At 43.5% G+C, this 23,614-nt stretch overlaps 1 protein-coding gene across 9 annotated transcripts in view; it reads right to left on the reverse strand.

Moving 5' to 3' along the window:
* The window catches only part of CMIP (c-Maf inducing protein), a 201,118-nt gene that overhangs the window by 2,289 nt on the left and 175,215 nt on the right, over positions 1-23,614 (reverse strand). For 6 of the 9 annotated variants that reach the window (XM_075939998.1, XM_025184431.2, XM_075939999.1 and 3 more), the window contains 10 exons: positions 17,987-18,052; positions 16,920-16,946; positions 16,420-16,513; positions 14,712-14,837; positions 9,877-9,993; positions 8,293-8,433; positions 6,842-6,889; positions 5,941-6,087; positions 3,900-4,005; positions 2,771-2,841 (listed from right to left, as the gene is read on the reverse strand). In XM_075939998.1, coding sequence (XP_075796113.1) covers positions 2,771-2,841; positions 3,900-4,005; positions 5,941-6,087; positions 6,842-6,889; positions 8,293-8,433; positions 9,877-9,993; positions 14,712-14,837; positions 16,420-16,513; positions 16,920-16,946; positions 17,987-18,052 — 943 coding nt within the window. The remainder of the gene's footprint in view (positions 1-2,770; positions 2,842-3,899; positions 4,006-5,940; positions 6,088-6,841; positions 6,890-8,292; positions 8,434-9,876; positions 9,994-14,711; positions 14,838-16,419; positions 16,514-16,919; positions 16,947-17,986; positions 18,053-23,614) is intronic. The other 3 variants (XM_006122667.4, XM_006122666.4, XM_025184432.2) reach the window with 3 other exon arrangements.

The raw sequence follows: 23,614 nt of genomic DNA on the forward strand, positions 1-23,614 counted from the left end.
TGCTGGCTGTGAAACTTTAAAATGGCATTTATAAAACCAATCAGATGACACTACGGTAGTCACCTAATAAAGTACATAGCACCACACATTTCTCCCTCAAGATGCAAGCGACAGATTTCCCACCCCTTCACAATTATAACTCTCCCCCCCCCCTAGGTTGTTAGACTTTTGGCCTAATTCTGATCTCACTTAAAGTATAGTTCCATCAATATCCCTGGGGCTACTCCCACTCTCTACTGGTGCAGGTAAGATTGGGCTTGGGCTCTTTGTGCTGATGCTATTTGTCAGTTGCATTTCCATGGTCTCTTACTGCAACTGTATAAGTCTCTAAAAACAAACACTTTTAATTACTAGTGCATTAGGGGATTGCTGAAGTTTCTAGGAGCGATTATTACCTCTGCGCTTAGATTTATGTGCACATATATTTTGATAAGCGCTAGTCAGAATAGCACAGACATTGCCAGCAAATAATTTTTCAGTTAGGCAATAATGACTTCAGTTGTGGGTGTTTATTTATTGTCTGGTTCAGCCTGCCTGGTACGTATGTGGGCATCTGTGTACACGCAAGTGTGTTTGGTGGCAGATGGGGGCTGGACAGGAAATGTCATCATTGCTCCTAAGGGCTTGGGAGCTGAATTCTCACAGAGACATGTGGGGTGGGGAGGAAAGGTTTTTATCACAAATAAACTCTTGAATTCAAAATTCCCAAGAGATATAAAAACCAAGTGCCTAAGGGAAAGCTGGTCTCTCTCTTGGAAAAGTCACACTTCTGGATTTTTTTCCTCCTACTACTTTCACAAGTGCACCCTCAGATTAATGGAAATAAAAGGGATTAGAGAGGGAAATGATTTGTGTATCTGTTATTTCAGTTTGCTTAATTTTGTTCAACTGACAACACTTCATGCTGGTTTCGCTATCGACATCACTTTCTTGTGTTGCTTCTACGGGTCTTGCCCTGCAGCGCCAGGTCAGAGCAGAAGCCCAAACAGGAAAATTTGACTATAAAGCCATAGAAAATGTCAGAAGAGCTCAGGGAACTGGAACCAGAAGGTTTTTTTTAAACTAGTTTATTTTAATACACCATGTTTCAGGAGAGTGTTGTTTTTTCAGGGATCAATAGTTAGTGACCATGACTGTGTGTAACTGATGCAGAAACAACCATTTGCTCAAGCTAGTATTAGAGGCAAATGCAAATGTGTTGACTAGATGTACAAATCAGGTGTTCAGCGGCATGTAATTGTTTACACACACAAGTATGATGCACAAGCACATTGAGGATGGGAAAAACTAGCCTTTAAAAGTCCATATGTTAACTGCCGTGATCAGATCTGTAGGTGAACTGTCTCCAAACCAAGAACTAGGACATGTGTTTGTAACAAAACCTTAAATCAGTTTAATTCAGCTGGTTCCTAGACTTATCTCAAATTCAAAGCTCAGCCCAGATATGTGACCTTTTTGAGTGAACCCGGGACAAAATCTTAGATTTTGACACGAAAGTTGATGGAACACGGTGTTTCACTTTGAGTGCCTGCATTTACAAAGCAAATCTCCAGAGACATGACTCACTCAAAACTGAATCAAAGAAAAAGTCCGTGTACAGTCATAAGAATCAAAACCATCACGCTTCACACAGCCTTTGTCTGAATCCACCCAAGGCTGTTTTTCTACCCCTGCTTCACTTCAGCACATTACACCACACTATCAAGTAAGGATGTGAAAGTGTAACCGTGTAAACAGTTAACTCATGAGCCTGCACTCATTGGTTTAAGTTCACAGTTTCTCACAGGCTCCTGATGCATGTGGGGAGTCATCTTAAAAGTTAGGAATCCCCGGGGAGCCACCTGCTGCCCCACATGTAACCACTGAAAATGTTACTTAATTATACACATTTTAACATCCCTACTATCAAGTTCCTGTAAGAATGTTGACAACAAACTCCGAATATGGTAAATCATGGCATGTGGGGCAGAGCTCAGGTGTCTCTCTGTAAACAGGAGTTCTGCCTTTATAAACTTCTAAGTAAAAATGACTTTTTTGCCCAGTCTAATGTCCTGTATGTATTCTGAGTCCAATCTTCTAATTAAATTGCTACTTCTTTTAATCCTGCTAGCACCAGAGGGCACACAGCTCTGGGAGAGTGAACTAGAAATCTATTCCAGCTTGTGCATCATTAATAGAACAAATTAAAAATTCTGTGATAGGAACATTTCATTTCTAATAGCACATAAGCCAGAAAGAATCCAGCTTGAGTTTTATATTCCTAGTTGTTTACTTATGCATTCAGCAGACTTGATGTAGGTGTCACCGAGAAACAAAACCCCACAATGTTATTTCTGCCATCACTTTCCTCCCCTCCCCCCAAAATCCTATAGCTCAGACTGCACAATGTGCTTTTCCTGACTTAAACCTTCCTGGATTTGTTACACTCTATTTAAATGCTCCACACACAGATACAGAAACACCTAAATTTAGGCATTGTCTACTTCTTCATCTGGGCATTTCCAGATCATCCACTTCTCCAGAACTGCTAGATTATGGAACTTCTTTTTCGAACAGGTAAAATACAAGGTCTCCCCCAAAGGCTGCCCCACCAGTCACCCATCATGAGGACAAAAATAGATAAAGATGCTGCTCCTATCCTAACACGTTAATTCCAGGATACCGGTTATACTGGCCTATGTTACACAATGCGTTAGTATTTTTATGCCAATGCTGTTGGTATTCACAGACTATTTGTTGACTTTTACAAATGGATCTCAAACTGAAATACCTTGAGATCTTCATAGGTGTCGGCTGAGAGTTTGGTGCTGTTCATATTTAGGCTACACAGGCTTTTCATGGCTAAAAAAAGAAAAACATACAGAGAGATATTGATGGGCTGGCCTACCTGTACCCACTTAATAATTCAGGTTTATCCATAGGCCAATATGTATTCAAAGAACCATTAACATAGTTAAAAGAGTAAAATTTACAACTTCAAATCTGGGCAATGGCATACTGGTCCCAGGTCAGGAATGGCCTTTCATACATGTGCTTACACCTCATTGACTTGAGTAGGATTTAAGCACTCTCCCGAACCACAGCTTTTATTCCCAATGCACTGGTTGCATAAATGTCATGCCAAATAGCATCAGTCTGCACCATGGGGGCATTCAGACGGTGCAAGAGGATATGCTAATCTAGAAATAAAGATGGTCCTCTCTCCATGCTATCTAATTAATTTTGGGCTGCAGTGTATTGTTGAGCTGACTGTTCTGCCTGGGAATTCACCATGCCATCAAGTATTGGCCCATCTGGTACTGCTTGTGATGTCAGACAGCTGCCGATCTATGTTAGAGCTAACCATGTAGCACATGATACGCATCACAAGCCTTTGCATCTGCAATTCCCCTACCTTTTCAACCTGCCATCTCGAGCAGCCCGCAGCACGAGAAATCCTGAGTGGCTAGCTCAGTCCTCTTTTTCCTACTCGCCACTAATGTTAACGAAGTAAAGCCAGGATCTCACCTCCCAAACACCACAGACACAAAACACAGTGCTGGGAATGTAGAATCTGCCCAGCTGATTTATCATGCAGCTCTACATGCCATCTTGGCTTTGCCATTATCTGACTCTCCATAAGGTCACAGTCTCACCAATGGCAGAATGCTCACAATGAGGAGGTGGTGTAGCATTAAGAACAGTGCACTTTAGCATAAGACAGAGATTAATTACTCCTGGGCAGAGAGTCCCATGGGGTACCCCAAATCCAGCATCTAACAAGCTGGGGAGATTCAGAGAGCCAAATGGTTACAACTAATGCTAACAGAAAGTGAAGCCTGGACATCCACTGCACAGCACAAAAATCCTTTTCTTTGAACTCATATGAATTTCTCCTAGAGTATATCTGGGTCACTTACAGCTCAGTGCCAGCAGCCCAGCATCTGTGACGGGAGTCTCGCATAAGTTGAGCACTTGCAGCATGGTGAGATGTTCAGACAGAAGCCGCAAACCTGCATCTCCAAACTGTAGGGCACAAGCACACTCCATTAAGAACAGGTAGAATATTGTTCTGCAAGTAACTTGGTTGAATACATGGAATAGTCAGGGCTTGGTCTGCACAGGAGACTTCAAACCCATCCCAATCTATTACAATGTCAGATGACAAGGCAAGGAGAAAGGTGAAGGAAGTTTGAACACAGATGTCCTGAGTTACAATCTATAGGGCCATTCATTCACTAGATTGAATCCTTTGAAAATGTGTCCCTTATACTAGAGCAGTGGTCCCCAACCTTTCAAGGTTGTCGGGCGCCAGGGGGCGTGGCAGTTCGCCCGCCGGGTGCCAGGGGGCGGGGACACTTGCGCCCCAGGGGCGGCCCCCCCCATAGCCGCATGCCCGGGGCGTCCCCCCCCCATAGCTGCATGCCCGGGGCGTCCCCCCCCCATAGCTGCATGCCCGGGGCGTCCCCCCCCCCCATAGCTGCATGCCCGGGGCCGGCGCTCCCCCTGCCATGCGCCGCGCGCCCGGGGCCGGCGCTCCCCCCGCCATGCGCCGCGCGCCCGGCGCTCCCCCCGCCATGCGCCGCGCGCCCGGCGCTCCCCCCGCCATGCGCCGCGCGCCCGGCGCTCCCCCCGCCATGCGCCGCGCGCCCGGGGCCGGCGCTCCCCCCGCCATGCGCCCGGTGCCAGGCCAGCCCCGAGCACGGTACTAGAGAGTTCCTACTCAGTGTAAGTGAAATAGGGGTATGGCAGTCTCAGCACAGTTCCCAAGTGGATCACACCACAATTAACATTAGCTGGCTACTTGTCTACAAGAAACAATGTAGCAGTGGTAGGGCAATGGTTGTGTTGACTCTGTTCTCCGCTGTTTCTAAATTATACACTGATGAGCACCAAGGCATCACAAGATATTCATAATCCAAGGCAAAAATGGCTCCAATTTGGGATCTCATGTTTCAAATTAAAAAAACGCCTCAACAATTAGGATTATTTCATCCCAAAATTTGTGCGCCTTTTTCATGAAATTGCATCCTTGTCCAGTGAAAATGAATTCATTTTGAGCAAGAATTCACATATAAAAGTCTGAAAATTCTTGTTAGACATTTGTCCTATTTTGCATAAATAAGGACATGTTGCCTGAAAAACTCTGTAGAGCAAAATGGCAAAAAATGTTCATATGAAACATGGAGGAAAAAGATGCACAAATTTTGCAGAGCTACACTGGGACTCAATCTACTATTCCTAGTGTGCTCTACCATAAGGTACTAATAGTGCTGGGACACACACCTTATTCAATACTAGAAACCAAAAACAACAGGAAATGTAAAGAAAAATAAAATCTTAAGCACCTTTCTCATTAAATGTAGGGTAATTTTATTCAATGATTATGGCATCTTTCTGCAGCGTCCTCACATTTATTCATTATTTGATCTCTTCCTCCCATCCTCCCCAGCTCCCCGTTTTTGTTTTTCAAATGCTGATTTCCTTGTGATTCATGGGTGATTCGCAACAAGTAGACTGAACATTATCTACACAATCTCTTGCTGAGTTGTGATTGGGACAAATAAATGGAATAAAATTGTTTCTCTTTCTTAATCCACTGAAAGCACTAGTATTTCTGAGGCAAATACACTGGCGTCTACAATCACACCAGAGCACTTGAGTGTCAATGAGCAGCAATCACTGAAGAAGTGTAATGTGACCAAAGGAAATTCATTGCAACATCTGAAATTATTTGCAATTTTTCACTGCAGTCCCTATCCCTTTATGCCTTCTAAAATAAGAAAAACATGCGTGACTAAGCCATAAACCAGCATATAAAAATAAGAGGAAGGCAAATTCATTCTAAGGAGGCCTCTTTACACATCAGAACGCACATTTTTCTCACAATGACATAACCTGCAATTTCAGAATGAGTCAGCACCACATCCGTCTTGGCACTTCCATCTGAAAAACACATACCTGAGTTGACCACAGGTTCAGCTGCTTGAGCGAAGGCAGTTTGATGAGGTGCTCAGCACAGGCACTCGTTACATTGGTAAAGGCCAGGCTGAGGTTTTCCAGGTTTCCAAAGGATCCTGAGCTTAATAACCGGGCCAAGTCTGCATCCTGAAAGCAAGTATCAGAGTGATAAACAAGAGAATATTCAGTCTACAACCATCTGCAATAACATGACTGATATGCTGGCGAGAAAGATGTGTACAATTGCGCCACATGTTTACAGCATTATAAAAGAACTGTTCTGCACGGTTGCTTCACTGGTCAACAGCTGAACATTTGTGGCAGCACTGCCTCATAAGCCCTTGGAAAATGAATGCAGCAGAGTCTAACATTACAACAAAATCTTCTTTTGCAAGGTTTTTATTATGGAAGACATGGGATTCACTATCAGAGCAAATCCAGATTACCCACAAGACATGTTATTTACCCAGATACAACGTCTATTCCATTTCAAGTCCCGTGTCCCAGTTCTGCTCAGCTGAACTGACTGACTTCTCTGGCATTCATCAAGATGTATGTCATTATAGCCACTGTGACTCTGATGGCCTGTTTCAAACTTTCAAATGTAGAGTCCAGAATCAGATGTTCTGAGCTTTGCTTGTTTTCTGTAAAATTCTGCCCTCCAATCCACATACTAGATTTGATCTTAAATTCCAAATCTTCGGACAAAAACATATCCAATAACCTGACCTGCACTTGTAGAGGCACTGAAAAAGCAGACCGAAAGCACAAGTTTCCCTTTACTTGTGAAATCCCCAAGGGAATGGCTGCCCTTCTGTCTGACAAAATTACTGGGGCCAATCTCTCCCTGTCTACCACATAAAGTACATCAGTGTTTCTAAAAAAGAAGAGAAAGACTCACTGTGGATTTGGATGGCAGTGTTAATCGCGTTGGACCGCCTTTCCTTTGCTGTAACAGAGAACACACACTTTGGTTACACAGGCTGTCTGCCTGCATTTCAGACCTCAACCAGAGTACAGCAAGTTTTTAGCCAGAACATGCTCTGCTCCAGTTCATAAGCTTCTTGCCAGTCCTCCGACCAGCTTGCCTTGTTCTTCTCGGAGCACTGATTTCTCTCTCACAGTGTGCAGCAGCAGTTGACCAAAGACAGGTTTGTTACTGCGGAGGACAGTCCCAAACATAATAATGGATGCTCACAGGGCTGTTCTTAGGATGTATGGGCTCTACATAGTACTATTAGAATGCTGCCCCGATGGCAGTGGGGAGAGGGAGGTGACCAATGATTTTTTTATAGTTGTGATTTTATAATCTTCAGCAACACACTAATGAAATATTTTTAAAACAAAATTTAAACTTAAGACCCTGTTTACTAACACAGTAACTTTGAGAAACTGACGGTATGAACCTGGGGTTGGCAAATGCTTGTTCCTTTCCACTTGAATGGCTCTTTCACAGATCCATTGTGCTGAGGGTCTGGCAAGCTTTTTCAATTTGATGTTAACTAGACCCTCTCTGGAGGAAGTAGAGCCAAAGAATGGGGACAGGGAGAGGCAGGTGGTTGGACATTAAGACCCAGCAGTGCCCCCACATTTTCAGATGCCTACGCAACTGCATATTCTGAGTATGGGTAAGGATGACTCTGGATGCTCATTGGTACCATAAGGCAATGCTCGGTCAAGATTCATCTAGACTCTATGAGGTTAGGTTCATCTTAGATGAAATAACTCTATGAAGAAGGGCTAAGAGGTAGGAAAAGGACAGCATTCTGCAACTTATCACAACATTCCCTGTTTTCTAGTAAATCACTGTTACTCTGGGTACATTCTTCTTCGGGGGGGGGGGGGGGGAGAAAAACAGAGTAAAGAGGTAAGGCATTCAGAAGGACCAAAGGAATCTCTGTGCAATAGGGGACATTCATTTTCAATTTGTAAATTTCATGTATAAAACTAGGAAATTCAACACAAGGAACTTGTTAGCCAGCATTAATATTGCTTGAACTCGTCAGACCATTTAATTTCGGCCTCGGGTTCATCACCTGGGAACTGAACAAAGTGCTAAATCAGCAGCACCAGACGGATGATGATGTGACGGTTTAAGCACTTCAAAATGCCAGGCTGTGCTACCACCCAAAGGCCACTTGTGTACAAAAAGATAGTAGGATGTGACAATCACACTAAGACTAAGAGTCACCATTGTTCTTTATGCTGGTTAGAAACAGGATACTAAATCTCATACAGGAGCAAGATATGTTATCAAACTCTCAGAGAAATATCACATCTACAGTGAAATCCTGATTCTGGAGCATACAGACTACTATGTCTTGAGGCAATACCGTATGCAGGGTGACATACCAGTTCTTTTAATTCCCTCTGCCTGTCACACAGCTGTTCATACATTCTCTTTCCCACGTCTGTGCTTTCCAGAGTAGAGATGATTTGGAGCTGCGTGTCATTGTTGTCGATGATGTTATATTCCAGCATCAAACACAGAATCTAGCAGGAGGACAAAGAGTGAAGACTATTCAATGGCAGCTTGGCAGATCTTTTCTTCTGGACATCTTGATTGTAGGGAGTATCTTGAGCTGGACATGAACTAGGTGAAATTCTATAGTATGCACTGTTATGCAGGAGGTCAGCCTAGGAGATCTTAATGGTCCCTTCTGGCCTTAAAAGCTACAAATCCTAATTTATTGATGGTGAAAAATGACTTTTTGGACCCTGAACACTTGCCTATCCGCCCTACCCTTTACATCTGAATTCCGCAGTCAATCAATATTACATGGCAATTAAAAAAAAACACCTTTTTCTCCCAATCATTTTGATTGCTTTTCAATTACAGGAAAACTAGATTTTAACATGTAAAATTCAAGCACCAGAAAAACTCAGGCAACACAATATTCAACTTCATTCAGCACAACCACAATATTCAACATTTTTCACCAACAGTTCTCAAAGAAGTGAGTATCCGTATGTCCCCATATTAGAGATGGGGAAACTGAGAAACAGAGTAGTGAAGTGACTTGCCAAGGACTAACAGAGCTGGGAACAAACCCCTAGGTTTGCTAAAGTCCAGGCAGTGGTCTACCCACTAGGGAACACTGAGCCTCTCCGTAATATAGATTCAATTAAAATTATCTAAAATAAATGAAATAAGCTAATAAGGAACTAAAACACCTCCTTCTTATTTAGTCATTTCATATTTCCCTCCAAACCAAAACATACAGCCACAATGCCAGAGGAACCCCTTCTACAAGACACACACAAAAACAACATGGCACCCCTGCTAGTACAAAACCAATATGCTACTCCATGCACTACAAGCACACTTTGGTGTAAACAAATGACAAATTCCAAATGCATTTTTTACCTGGATGCTAGTTTTGCTGGGGCAGTTTAATACACCCCATAAAATACGGTTAGCTAATAGACATACAATTTTCCTAACACTTGATAGAGATTACAGATGGATTTTTATGTATAAAAATCATACAGGGCCTCAGAATGTCCTGTCCTGCACTACATACCTCCCTCTTCCATACACTGCTGAACTGGACATCAGCCTTCTTAAGGCCTGGCTGAGTGGGTTGCCTAGCCCTGCAACCCCTCTACCTTTGTCTGTCCTATTCAACACAGCCATTGCCATCTCTGTCATTTCTTGATTGAAAAGCACTTAACATCATGGTGCCTCTGACTAGCTCCTGAGAACTGCTGGGAAGAAAACAGGCTTCCAATAGTATCTACAGCCACCTTTCATGTATTTCATGCTCTTAACTGTGGCAAAACAGGCACTCCTCATTGTTTGACTTGACTATACAATAGCTTTAAAGTTGGCTTTATGGAAGCATTATCCCAGGTCTTATTCTGGGAGAGGCAGTAAAAGACCAGATACTATTTATTGCCCACCAAACGTATTTGCATGGTTACTCTAGGAATTACCTCCACCATGGTCTGGTTACCCCTCAGAGCCAGTAACATGCAGGGTCCAAGTTTGTTTTCAGCCAGCGAAAGCAGGAATTTTTTTGTTTTATAACAAGACCCCATCAAAATATGAACCTGTTTAGAAGAAAAAGAGGTAGAGATAAGGGAACTGACATGGATGCCCCCAAAATAGCCAGAGAACCACATCCCATCTACTGCAAAGTAAATTATATCAGTCAGTACATGACAAAGAGCTTGCAATATTTCAACAGCTTCATGACAACGGATATCTTTGCATTCTTCTTGACTGAACCCTTGATTGCCCATTGATTTCAATGGGACTATTCACTGGAAAACGTGCTACCCAGCGTGAGCTGTGGGAGCAGATTCTGGCTCTTAGTGAATATAGACTCTATGAAGGAGCTGATCTGACAGCACAGGAAAAGCCCTCCGATTACCCAAGGACGGGGGGGCAGTGGCAGGGAAGTGCCCCACATAGCTTATTAGTAACTCAGTTTCTCTTCTGGGGTGGCCAGTAAGGAAACCAGTTGAAGTACTGGGAAGGTACTGGCAATCAACCTGTTTCACAGAGGCCACTGGATCACTGCCAATGGCTTTTGGTTCGTGCTGCTAACCTAGCTGGATGAGAGTCTCTGAGTGAGGGCAAGGGGTGTAAATCTTTGTGACAAGAGGCACCACCACCAAATTCTTGCAACAAGAGCCTATTGGACTGGCTGCTTGGAAAAGTGCATGTACAGGCAGTCCCCGAGTTACGCGGATCCGACTTATGTCGGATCCGCAGTTACGAACGGGGATTTCTCGTCCCAGAGGACTGGAGCGGCGGGACGCCTGGTCCCGCCTCCTCCGGGGCGAGAAAAGCTGCTCCCCGTCTCCCTGGTCTGCTGAGCCAGCAGACCAGGGAGACGGGGAGCAAAGCGGCGGAGGACACGGGGCCGGACCCACGGCCGCTTCCAGATCAGCTGCAAGCGCCGCAGGTCCGGCCGGGTCCTCCGCGGCTTTGCTCAGCGTCTCCCTGGTCTGCAGAATCTGGACGCCAGTTCCGACTTACATACAGATTCAACTTAAGAACAAACCTACAGTCCCTATCTTGTACATAACCCGGGGACTGCCTGTACAAGAGGAATGCCTTGGGAAGACAGAAGGCAGGGACCACTCCTCCCCCAGTAAGTCACGGAAGTGAGATGAGCCAGATTGTGGGAAACTCCTGTTTCTTTTCCCATCCACAAAACATTGTTTTGCTTCCTTTTCCATACATTTTCCCCTTGAAGGAAAGAGTTATTTGAGTCCCTCTTTATTCTTCTCTGCTCAGTCAGTCCACCAGCTCCCAGGCTTCATATTCTAGGTTTGAGCCTGGAGCCTAATGTGACATCACACCATACGCAGAGATAGCTTTAGGCGGGGAAAGCAAAAGTTGCTTGCAAAATTCAATTGAGAAACAGAACACTTCTCTCAAGAGAACGGCAAAGCCCTTACTCCAGTCCCTAGGCATCTGGAATGGAAAGTGGGGTATGCTGAACTTGTTGCTCACTATGGTACTTCACAAGGAATACTATTTAGAAACCATGCATTGGCTTCCTCACAGAGCAATGTGCGGCCTTCTACAGCTTCTCCTGAGCCAGGATCACACCAGGCAAAGCATGCAGTGAGTGCTGCATCTCTCTGGAGCTAACAGCACAGCTAGTCCACAATAGCTAGATCATTTCTACACAATGGGCACACATGTTGTATAAGACTGTAGAAAAATATGGGTTTGTGTGTGCACACAAAGCACACTATAGAATAGAGGGAGAACAAAGGGGGTAGGCGAGGTATGATTTATATATAGACTCCATACAGGGTATGGCTATAGAACCTCATGACCTTTGATGTTTTAGAGGAGAGTCATGCTATAAGCTTTGTTCCAGGTCTCATGAAGTTCCTCAGTGCCACCATGCTACTAGGCTGTGCTAGAGAACAGCTTATGGAAAACACTGAAAATTATTCTACTGCAGAGACCATTTTGCACACACAATAGAACATATACAACTCCATGTTTTTTCACGCCTTATTTTATTGGCAGCAAGGACTTGCCATTAGCAAAGGATCCTTGTTTCCTAAGCAATGATTTGCTCCTCCTGCAGAATGTTCTCATTTTCAGCAAATGTCCTTATTAATATTTTTTGAAGAGTGAAAAAACATACTGAAATGCTAAGGTTAAAGTCCGAATGGTTTTACCATTAGTCGTTCATAGCTCTTTAAATATTTATCAATGTCCTTTTAAGGAGTCCGGGCTAGGTCACATCACTATGGGTTACCATTACCCTTGCTTTCTCATGCTACTTTGGACTTGTCAATGCCACACAGTTATACAGTCCCCTCAAGAGCAATGATTCACTTGTAACAAAGACAGGAATTAGGACTGGCAAGGAAGAATACAGGAGAGAGAAAGATAAGTTCTGACTAGGACATGCTTCACAACTGGCTGACCAGCTGGAGTTTCAGTGCCTATATAGATAGCCACAAAAGAGCTATCTGTAGATAGCTATATAGCTATATTGCGTATAGCTATATAGGTAGCCACTGAGTGGACCCTGAACCGAAGTTAAGGCTGGCCAGAACCAGTGCCGACAGGGCATCAGGTTAGGACTTAAGTGTGTGGGGCTGCTGCCTAAGGCTAACTGAGCTCTGTGCTTAAAGAGACCCTACACACACCCCGGACAGACAGTTCTCAGGGTTCCCCGCCAGCTTGTCTACCTCAATGAGGGACAGCAAAGCAGTCCTGTCTTGGGAGTGCCCGCACTCGGGACACTGCAGCACATGGCCCACATGGAGCCAGAGCTGCCCCTGGGCATGCCGGTGTGTCTCATGGGGTCGTTGCCATCAGCCCGGCTTTACTTGCTGCAGGCTGCCATCCGGAGAGTCCATCGGGGGGCTGTCAGGATCCAGGAGGCCCTGTGGGAGAGCATCCACCCCGAGGAGTCCTCAAGAACCACCCCAGTCCTTCCCACCGGGGGCTCGTGCGCCATTCCTCCCTCACATCCTTCCACTCACCCCTCCCTAGCCCCCCTTCCTGATGTCAAACAAAAGACACGTATGTTGAAAAATAGAAACAGGGTTTGGGTTTATTGAACAAAACTGGTGGCAGGGGGGATGAAACTCTGGGGTGACTGGGAAAAGGAGGTGGGAGAAGGGAAGAGAGAGGGTGGGAGAGGGAAACCTGGGAGGAGAGAACTGGAAGGGGGAAGCCAGGGGAAGAAGGAGGAGGGGAAGCTCAGGGCCCAGGGTTGGGGGTCTTGCTGGACCAACTTGATTTTCATGCAAACCTGCTCCTGGGTTTGCATGTGGCCTTTGGTGGCCAGGCTGGCAGCTATCCTGCCATAGATGGCTGTATTTCTTTTTTGTTTTTTTATAATGGAGATTATCTATCTCCTAGAACTGGAAGGGACCTTGAAAGGTCATCGAGTCCAGTCCCCTGCCTTCACAGCAAGACCAAGTACCATCCCTGACAAATTTTTGCCCCAAATCCCTAAATGGCCTCCACAAGGATTGAACTCACAACCTGGGGTTTAGAAGGCCAATGCTCAAGCCACTGAGCTATCCCTCCCCCCCATTCCTCTGTCTAGTGCGGAGATCATGGACATTGGGGACACCCCCCTCCCCAAACCTGAATAAGATCCATGATCTCCACCCTGGACTTGGAAGGCACCTGCCTTCTCCAGCCCGTCAGGCTCCTGCGAGCTGGCAGACTGCTCCTGGGGAGCGGTGGAGGGCTGGCTGCCAGTGGCTTGCTGGCTCATGTTTTGGGGCCACTGGGTCAGGGGCCCCGGTAGCCACTGCTGGCTCTGGGCTGGCAGGCTTGGAGCTGGCACAGGCACTGTGGCCAGGGTCTACCCCTTTAATGGCTCCAGGGCTGGGGGAGAGAAGAGTAAGTTTTCCTGGTTGTGCCCAGAGTGGCCACCAGGGCTCCCTGGGAAGGGCTGGAGGCCCCTTATTTTGAATTAAGTGTCTACACAGCACTTAATTTGAAATAGCTATTTCAAATTTGGCGTTACTCCTCGTAGAATGAAGGTTACCAAATTCAAATTAAGCGCTTTGCTATTTCGAATGAATTTCGAAATAGCGGTTTGCATGTATAGACGCTATTAAAGTTAATTCGAAATAACAGCTATTATTTTGAATTAACTTCGCAGTATAGACATACCCTTAGAGAGGGTGTGAGAGTGTCAGAGAGAGAGAATGTATTGGTTCAAATGTCCAGTTTTGGGGATGGAATACAAGAACAAAATCCCTTCAGGTGACCATATTTTACTGACACTCAGATTGTTAATGGTGATCATTATCCAATGGGAAACTGGGGTGTTTGTGTGTGTGATACCAATAAAATAACGGGTTACGTTTTCAAAAATGAGAATGCTAGTTCAATTATTTGCATGAGCAAGCACATCTGTCTTTTATTGTGCTAGCTCCTGTCTGTGCCCTACAAATGCCTAGTTTATATTTGCAAATGGGTGGGTGACACTCCTGCATTGTCTCAGACTGCATCCACTTCTAAAAAGTAACTTCTAACTTCCTTTCCGAAACATACTCTTCTATTTGTTTTAAGGGTGTGTTGAGGGAGCTTATTTAATGAGCTATATATACAACATGTATGGATTTCTTGTTAACATACACGCTAAATTGCTACTATAACTGAGAACAATGGATTTCAACTGGTTCTATGAAGGCTTGGATTTACTGGTTAAAAAATGATACTTCACAGTGCCATAATTTTGCAAGACAGGCACAAAACAAACAAAGGTATTTATTACCAGCTACATATTGGCTAAAGGCTGCAAACAAATTGCTAAACTCACGTTATTGCAGACACGTACCATACTGGCAAATAGTTCTCCATCATCATCACAGGCCACTCCCCCAGGGCTGTATAGCTGGAACCAGCCATCTTTGCCAGCCCGTACACTCAGCAAACACGAATGGACCTGCCAGACAAAGCAAAAGACATTCAAAGTTAGAGTCCACCGATATAATCAGCACATTTAGCACATCACCCAGATGGATCAACCACTCCACAAAGCGGGGGGGGGGGGGTCTCTTTTGGGGTGAATATTATTATTTACAAAGCTGGAGACAATTCATTATTTTTCTTTACTCAGCAGAATCAGCACCTGAATAAGGAGAGAAGCTCTATCAAGGCTGGTTGACCAGCCCTCAATTTCCTCCACACAAAGCCCAAATTAAACTAGAGCAGATCCACCAGGAAAAGAAAACAGTTAAATTGCTGAGCTCCTTTGCCACATGCATCTTCATCACTCATTAGTCCAAATTTGGCTCTGCAGATGCCACTGCCATTGTACTTTCTATTATATCTACCTCCATGGTCTTTAACAGGTGTCCTTCCCCTTCTTGGGCCCTGCTTTACAGCAAGCTTTTCCAGTTGTTACTTTTGCTTTCAGGCCCGCCAATGGGAGAGGGGGAGCAAAGGGGGCAATTGACTTGAGGCCTGGCGATTCAAAAGGGCCTAAAGCTCCCAGCAGTGGCAACAGCTGGAGCCTCAGCCCCTTTAAATGGCTACTAGAGTGCTGGATAGTGCATTCCAGGCAGCTCTGCGGCCTGGCTGAGGGGCATGGTATGCTTTGGGTGGCACTGAGAGCAAGATTCCCAGCCCCAACTCTTCTGCTGAGAGGCCACGCCCTTTTCAAGAGTGCAGAGCTGGGTCCCTCCCCCTGGTCTTGACCAGGGCCCTGGCAAGTCTGTCAGACCCCCTCTTTGCTTTTTAATGGGTGCAGATTTATTTCAGGTTTTTTGTGCAAGGGGAGTGAAGCCGATCATCTTTCATTTGGATATATAATAATCTGCGGCCAAATTCATCAATGGTGTAATTCTAGAGAAGTCAACAGTTACACCAGAAGGCTGAGTTTGACCCTGAGAGTCTAAATTAAACCTAAATGTCAAAAATTCTCGACCTGGAGGACAATGAAGGTTCAGCGTGCCCTGGCCTGCAGTTCTATGGTAGCACTTTTTCACTGCCTGCCGATAGATAGAAAATTCATGGAGATGAGAGGCCCTGTCTGAATCAGCTGCAGCTGGTTATGTTAAACAAGTTACATATGTGGCTGTGAAGCAGTCAGCTGTCATGATACAAGAGCTATGCACCAATTCCAGGAATACCCTTCTTTGTTCAGGAAAACAAAGTCACTAGCACACAACAAAACTGAAATGTAACTAAACAAAAACTCATTGTTTTGCAAATCACAGGACCCGGAACTTGCTGCTTTGCTGTTTTCAATAGATGACGAAGAGCTTGGAGGAACCAATAGAAAATAGGAAAATAATTCTTGCTGGTTGCACTTTACTGCAAAGCACTGACATCATCAGCTAATCACTGCCACACAGGATGGAAGGCATGTTTATATATGAGGCAAGAAGCCATTCATAACACTGCAGCCTAACTCCTGAACGCATTTTGGCTCTCTAGGTGAATCAAGGGCAGAGCCTGAAAGCTGAACAGTGCTTTGGCACTTGTACTACTTCATGCAGGAACATTCTGACAGGTGCACTCACAATCCCTTTGATGATTACTCTGCTTAACTGGAAAAAGAGACTCACTTCTTGTCTTGGGTCTTCTGCAAATCTTTGAATCACATATTTCAGCTCCCTAAAAAAATAAATAAAATAAAATATGAAAACCAACAGTTGCAGAATTCACACAGGAGTCACATTTCTTGTGGGTTACATTTGAAATTAGGTGTTTGCATAAATAAATGGAACAGCGTTCAAAAGAAGTAGGTGGTCTAAAAGTGATAGGGCCTATTTTAAAAAGAGTCAGAAAGCTTTTGATGACGTATAGCGACAAACTGCTCTGTAAATTCTATCTGTATCAAATGTCTTTAGTCCTTGGACTTTTGCTGCTGCAGTATACTGCAAAACTTTTTTGTTAACAGAAATACGCTCAGACCCTCTCAGACAAAAATACTGAATGCATGGCACTCCAGGACCCATCCTTGCTAGTGCTAACTGATTATGGTATTACAGAAAGGTATTTTAAAGAAACAGATACTTACTTTGTGAACTTCTCATGTGCAAGAGCCCTGAAATTAAAAACAGAAAGGTATGAGGATTTGATGTCTTTATTTTGTAATTCTTACCCTATATATTCCATAAACATGCAAAGCAACTGTAACCTACATAAAAGGGGCAATATTTCTGAAATAGACTGAGATGCAGTCCCCCCCCCTTTCATTTAACAGTTACAAAAACAAACAGTACAAGGACAAACCCAGTCTTTAGTCAGATAAAATCCATTAACTTTAAGAGGAGGTTCATGTCAGCAGAAAGAGTAAAAGACTGTATGATTTGGCCACCAAACTTAAATCTGTAAACAGAATTTTGACTACATTAGACCCAAGTGTGATCTTTAATTGCACTGCAAGGTCACAACTAATTGGTGTCAGACATCAAGCAGAGCAATTAATGGTCATTCTGAAAAGTGCATTGCATCATGGTACTGGGTTATATTCTCCCTGGAGAAGCTCAGGGACTCACTCAGGCAAATGACAGCACTGTTTCCTATCTCCCAAGCCATGTTATAGTCCAGGTAGCCTGGTGCAGAAGAGTTGGACCTCGCTACTTCAAGGCACTAGGCCACGGGGGACATGATAAGCTAGTAAATTGTACCATTATAGGATGTAATGTTCGCCTTTGGAGATTTGCACTTTATAAACACTAGCGCTCATTAATAGGTTTCACAGGGAACTTGGCTACTCCTTAAGTGGCAAGGCAGCTTCTTCTTTCTATCAAAACACCATGACAAACAATCTAAGCCTTGATCACATGGATGACATATCCTTGGACAGTAAGTCATGCGCTTCTTCCTCCCCACTACTACTTCCACCTTAGTGTATCAAATTATTCAATCCACTTCAGGATCACCTTGGAAAAAAGGGGAGAGGGATACAAGGCCAAGGAAATTTCAAGCTTCTCTTTCTGTGGCCACATGGAACAAGTTCCATTGGACTTTTCCAAAGTACAAGTTCTCCAGTACAAAAACGTTTAAAAGACCCTGAGATTTCATCATAAAACAACCCCACCAACAGGGATCTCAACAAACAATCAGGTGCTATGAACTTACTCCTTGGGAAATGGGATAGGTTGAAGCAAGCTGGCCAGAGCTGGTCTCCAGTCATCATAGTCCGACCTATGAGAGGAACATTGTTATGAGTACCAAGTGCATTTAATACAGACTGTTAGCAGTTGGTTCAATGAGTCAGAAGTCATTTACTGTAAGCAGCTGCAACTTCTCTGATTTACTGAAGCACTCTAATGATCTAGGGTGACATTTTCCCTTTTCATTTTCAGCATGTTCTCTGACATGGTGCAATAAATCAGATATTTACAATGAAATGTTGAGACTTGACCTCCAGAGGCCTCCTCCACGTCACTTTAAAGACGTTAGTTGTTTATGAGACCTTCTAGCATTTAATTGCTAGGTAATATTTTTATTTAACTTTGAACTACTGTTACTAAGCCATTATTATTTACATCTCCGCTCTGAACTTTAATCAGACCTTTTTTATGGTGGAGGTGAGGGGATGAGCCAGATTACAAAGCTGCCTTCATGTTTGTCCTACAAGTATCAAGTGCAATGTTACAGCCTGATTAATAAAACAATTACATTTAGTTAATTTGAGATTTTTGTGAACTTCACTTGGCACCATTTTCAGGCACTTGGTGCGCACTCACAACTCATTAGACCCTTTTTTTCTTCTGCCTCTCAGAGGCAGCCGCTCCATTATACAACAAAGTGGCATGCAATCAATGGAATAAAAGAGTAAAATCTCTGCTCCAGAGAGCAAACTATACCCAAAGAAAAAGAAATTAAAATACTTGGCACATGGGAATAGTGCCATTTTAAACCAGACAAGGACTGAGGGATGATTCTGATCATGAAAAGGAGAAAACAGCATTGTCATTTTCCAAAGACTTTTTTTTGTGTGCAGATACATTTTGTTTGGAAAACACTTCAGCAGTGTAGCGTATGTATCTGGGTAAAGGGAAGGAAAGGATGGCAGAAGAAGCAAGACATCTATTTAGGTTGATCCTGTGCAGAGAATTCACAAGTGGAAATATCTCCTCTCTCTAAAATACCAGCAACACATACGCTGCTACTTGATTAATTTTATTTTCATCTTCAGTGTCTGCGGAGACAGTTGGCCTTATCTGAAGTACCTTCCAAAGGAGAATGTTCATGTGAACAGAGCTAAGGGAACAACAGGCTTCTGATGCAAGTCTTTGCCTGGAAAACCAAGCTCCACAATGTGCCCACAAGGTGGGAACTACAGCCGCTCCCGGACTTATGGCCACCTTCACTTACGACCATCCGCACTTACAAACAAAGTGGTCATAAATGTGGATCCGAGTTACAAACGGTGATCTGCACTTACGAACAGCGCGGTCGCCATGTAACTCTATGGGATCCGAGTTACGAACAGTTCGAGTTACGGACCAAGTGTTGTTCCGTAACTCGGACAGTGGCTGTATTCAAATGGGCTGGTCAATGGGAAGAAGCAAAGAAGGTACGTTTTGTAAAAATAATACTCCAACAGCCTTTCACCAAAGGATCTTAAACAGCAATTAGTTAAATAGGCTCCACCACACACACTGCAAAAGAGTATTTTACCTACAGTCATTTTATAACCACTTACAGATAAGTCAAATGAAGAAAAGAGAATGTAAGTGGTTTGACAACTCTTGTGGCCAAACTGGGAATAGAACTCAAGAGTCCTGATGCCCAGTTTGCTGTCCTAAACACTAACAGTACCACTTAGCAGGGGTAAGAAGTCCAAGAGCTTCTACAACACAGGCTGCTCCTAAGCTAAGCTCTTAATATGAGACAAATGTTGTAGAAGATCTCAAAAAGACTGTGTGGGAGAATTTTTAGCTCTTCCAAGTTCTGTTACCTTTTAGATTTGGTTTTAAAAGCTAGGACACTAGAGACTCCAGCTTTATTTCACACTTGGCACAAAATTATGATGTCTCTCCAGAGCGGAACAGCGCGTAATGTTCTCGGATGTGCATCGTGTACTCATAGTACTAAGATCGCACTCAGTTAACAGATAATAAACACATGGGAACCCACAAACAGTTATAACAGGGCAGAAGAGGTTCTGTCCCAGAGAGAAGGAATTATAGATGAGTACTGCGTCCAAAGGGCCTAGCAGCCTTCCCTAGTGGAACCAAGTCAATTCATCACATATAAACCAGACCCCCACAATCTTTAAGATATGTAGTTTAACATACAGTAAAATCCAGTTCACTAAACAATATCAATGCATGAATATAGGATTATTAACAACAAACGTATGAACTGACAATGTAAAGACCTGATAAAATTCCAATTTGAGACAATCAAAGTGAACAAATTAACAAATGAGGTAAATAAAACCGAGAGTATTATGACTCCAGCCCACTGGAAAACCTGGTGGCTTCTAGTTCTTTAGCACAACAGACACCACAACCCCCTGGGAGTCTAAAGGCATAGAAAACATGAGTGACCCAAGAAAACTGTGAGCGAGGCTAGTCCCATATCCTAGTGGTCTCTCTTCCACCTTACCATATGAGAGTGTTGGGTGGGATTCACACTTTAGGCACGAATCCCTTACATGGCATGTGTAACTGCAGAAAAACGACAATGAAAGGTACACACTTTTGGTTTCTCTATTCTGAAAAACAGCCTGCTTTTTCATGAGCATATAACCAGCTTGCACATCTACATTCTGAGCAGTTTCTCTTAGAAGGAACAGGATCTCAAATATTGTGGCCAATATGGAGTTTAGAGACATGATTTAGATATTTGTTTTCACCGAACGACCTTGTCAAGAAACAGTAAAAGAAATTGGTGTAAGATGGCAGCATGAGAAAGGACGTCAGTTAAGCACATAATGACTCAGATTTCTCCAGGACTGCAAACAACAGTTGAGAATCCTGACCATGTACCCTAATAAATCCAACTCGTTTATTACCTTCTTCTTATCTTTAGTACTTGAGATAAAAGGGGAATCTCATTCCATGTCAAGCTATGGTACTCTGTAACAGAAAGCCTCCAGTCTAGCCAGTGATTCTACAAGGCATCAGGCCTGATCTTGCCTTTTGTCATGCTGGTGTAAATCAGCAGCAACTCCCTTGAAGTCAGGGTATACAACTAGTGAGAGACCAGAATCAAGCCCACTGCAGCTACAGTGCTCTCTCAGCTCTCATTCACAGAGTTTCTTCCTTAAGACCCAGAGCACTTTTGTGGACAGTGAGCAAGGCTTTGGTTTTCTACCATTTCATAAAGGAGTGCATTCCTTCAAATAGAATAGTCCCTGAGGATGGGCCTGCCTGAAGATGATTGGTGTTAACATGAGAAAAACACCATTCACTGACACTAGGGATGTCATCCGTTAAGTGGTAAGCACCATCCTTAGCGGGTGATGTTTACCAGTTCAGGTTAACCAGCACTCAGTTAACAGCTGAGTTGGACCAGCCTCCCACCGACACAAGCAGGGGCCATTCCAGCCTTCCTTCTCATGCCCATGGGATCCAGTTTAAGCGGTTAACTGGTTAAATGTAACATTTAACTGATTAAATGGAATTTTACATCCCTGACACAGGCCCTTTCACCAGAGAATCTCCAGGCCCTTTAACAACAAGTATTTATTAAACCTCACAGCAGGCCTGATGAATAAACATAGGCACAAAAAGGTTAAGCAAAATACATCTAGGTAGTAGATAGGGTTGCCAAGTGTCCGGTATTGACCTGGACAGTCCGGTATTTTCGCCTCCTATCTGGTAAAAAAAATTCAGAAAATACCATACACTTAAAATGTCCGGTATTTTCCAGGGTTTTTTCCCTGCCAGGAGGCGAAAATACCAGACACCGGGTAACCCTACAACACACTCGAGAACTGGGCCCAGCCCCTGGCCTCCCTCCCCCGGACTCCCTGCTTACCTGGTTCTGCAGGGAAGCTGCATTCTGGCTTGATCAAGAAAACAAAATGGCCACTGGCAAAAATCCTAAAGACCACGGGGAAGCAATGCCTTCCCTGCGTCTTAGTGCTCTACCGCTCCCCTGTTCCTATACCTATTCTGACTCTGCATACACTGAAAGGGGCCATGCTGTTTTATTTTTATTTTATTTTTTACTTTTATTTATTTATTTATTTATGCTTAATAACTCGGAGTTCTTTTTTTCCCCTTCCTCAACAACTTTGGTCTCCCCCCCTCCAAGAATTTTTTCCCCAGTTTTTTTTTGGGGGGGAGGGGGGGGGGGTTCAGTATTTTTGGTTAAACCATCTTGCAACTCTAGTAGTAGAAAAGGCAGGCATTAATCTTGGGAATCTTGTGTTCTGACCACTAAACTTTTAAAAATGAGTAGTCCTGTGGCACCTTAGAGACTAACAAAAGCAATAGGCCTCTGTAGAAGAGAGATGAAGAATTCCTGCTAGATGCAACCATTTAGTCAAAGTTCACAATTCATATTCAAGCTGAAACTAAATTTTGAAAATTACTCTCATTGAACCTATGGTTTGCTCCTACATAGCTTTGAGATAAAATACAACAGAACCTCAGAGTTACAAACTGACCAACCAACCATACCCTTTATTTGGAACCAGAAATACCCAATCACACAGAAGCAGAGATGGAGGGAAAACCCACAAATACAGTATAGTACTGTTAAACTATAAGAAAAGGAAAGTTTAAAAAAAAGATTTGACATGGTGCTTGTTTCATTTACATAAAGATGATTAAAAGCAGCATTTTTCTTCTCCATAGTAAGTTTCAAAGTTGCATTAAGTCAGTGTTCCATTGTAAACTTTTGAAAGAACAGCTATAACACTTTGGTCAGTTATGAACAACCTCCATTCCCAGGTTCTACTGTACTGTGATCCTTTAAATCAAGAGACAGACCACTGCAAAAAGACTGGGCTAAGAAATGCAAGGCTTCTTCAATACACACTGGAGTTCAACACTTAAGATCCTTCCCAACAGAAGCTTAAAAGCTTAAACCTACTTTAAGGTTTAATATTTGAAGTCCCTGTGACATCTCAGGTAAAGTTTTATACTGTGAAAATCCTTTCTTGAGCAATCTGGAGAGTTGTGATTAGTTATAATATGCACTAATCAATTATTTTGACTGATCTTCAAAGAAAATTGGGAGGAGGAAAAAAAGTAGCTAATTAAAAGAGAAGAGAGAGTGAGACCTTGCAGAGAGACTCATGCAGAAATCTGTGACTCTCTATATTAAAGTTGGGATGTTAGCTACTTCAAGCAGCACATCACTTGTTGAGGAAGGTCTATGAGGAACATTAGTAATAAATGACATTTCATTTTAAACAATAGGCGAAAAGGAAAACTGCTTTAAGTGAACTATGTAGAATGTGGACACAGAAGTGTATTCTGAATACAGGTAACTTCTTGTCATGCACCTAATCTCCTTTTCTAGTCACTCTTGAATAATAGTTGTATCAGCCAAATCGTGACCACAGAAACATGAAATAAACACCGCAGAAAAATAACATGAATAAAATTAAAACGGATTAGAAGCCTCCAGCAGTGTCTCGTTCTCCCACCAACTCGCTCTTCAAACACATTCTCACTCTCTGCAGATCCCCTCAGATTATTGCACACAGGGTTGATTCCACCCACCCCCTTTTTTTGGTTCCTATAAAGCTCTGAAGCCCTGTTGGACAACTCAGGGCTGTTTAAAACAGGAAAAGGT

This window comes from Pelodiscus sinensis, chromosome 12, assembly GCF_049634645.1.
Source record: "Pelodiscus sinensis isolate JC-2024 chromosome 12, ASM4963464v1, whole genome shotgun sequence".
NCBI classification, from domain to species: Eukaryota; Metazoa; Chordata; order Testudines; family Trionychidae; genus Pelodiscus; species Pelodiscus sinensis.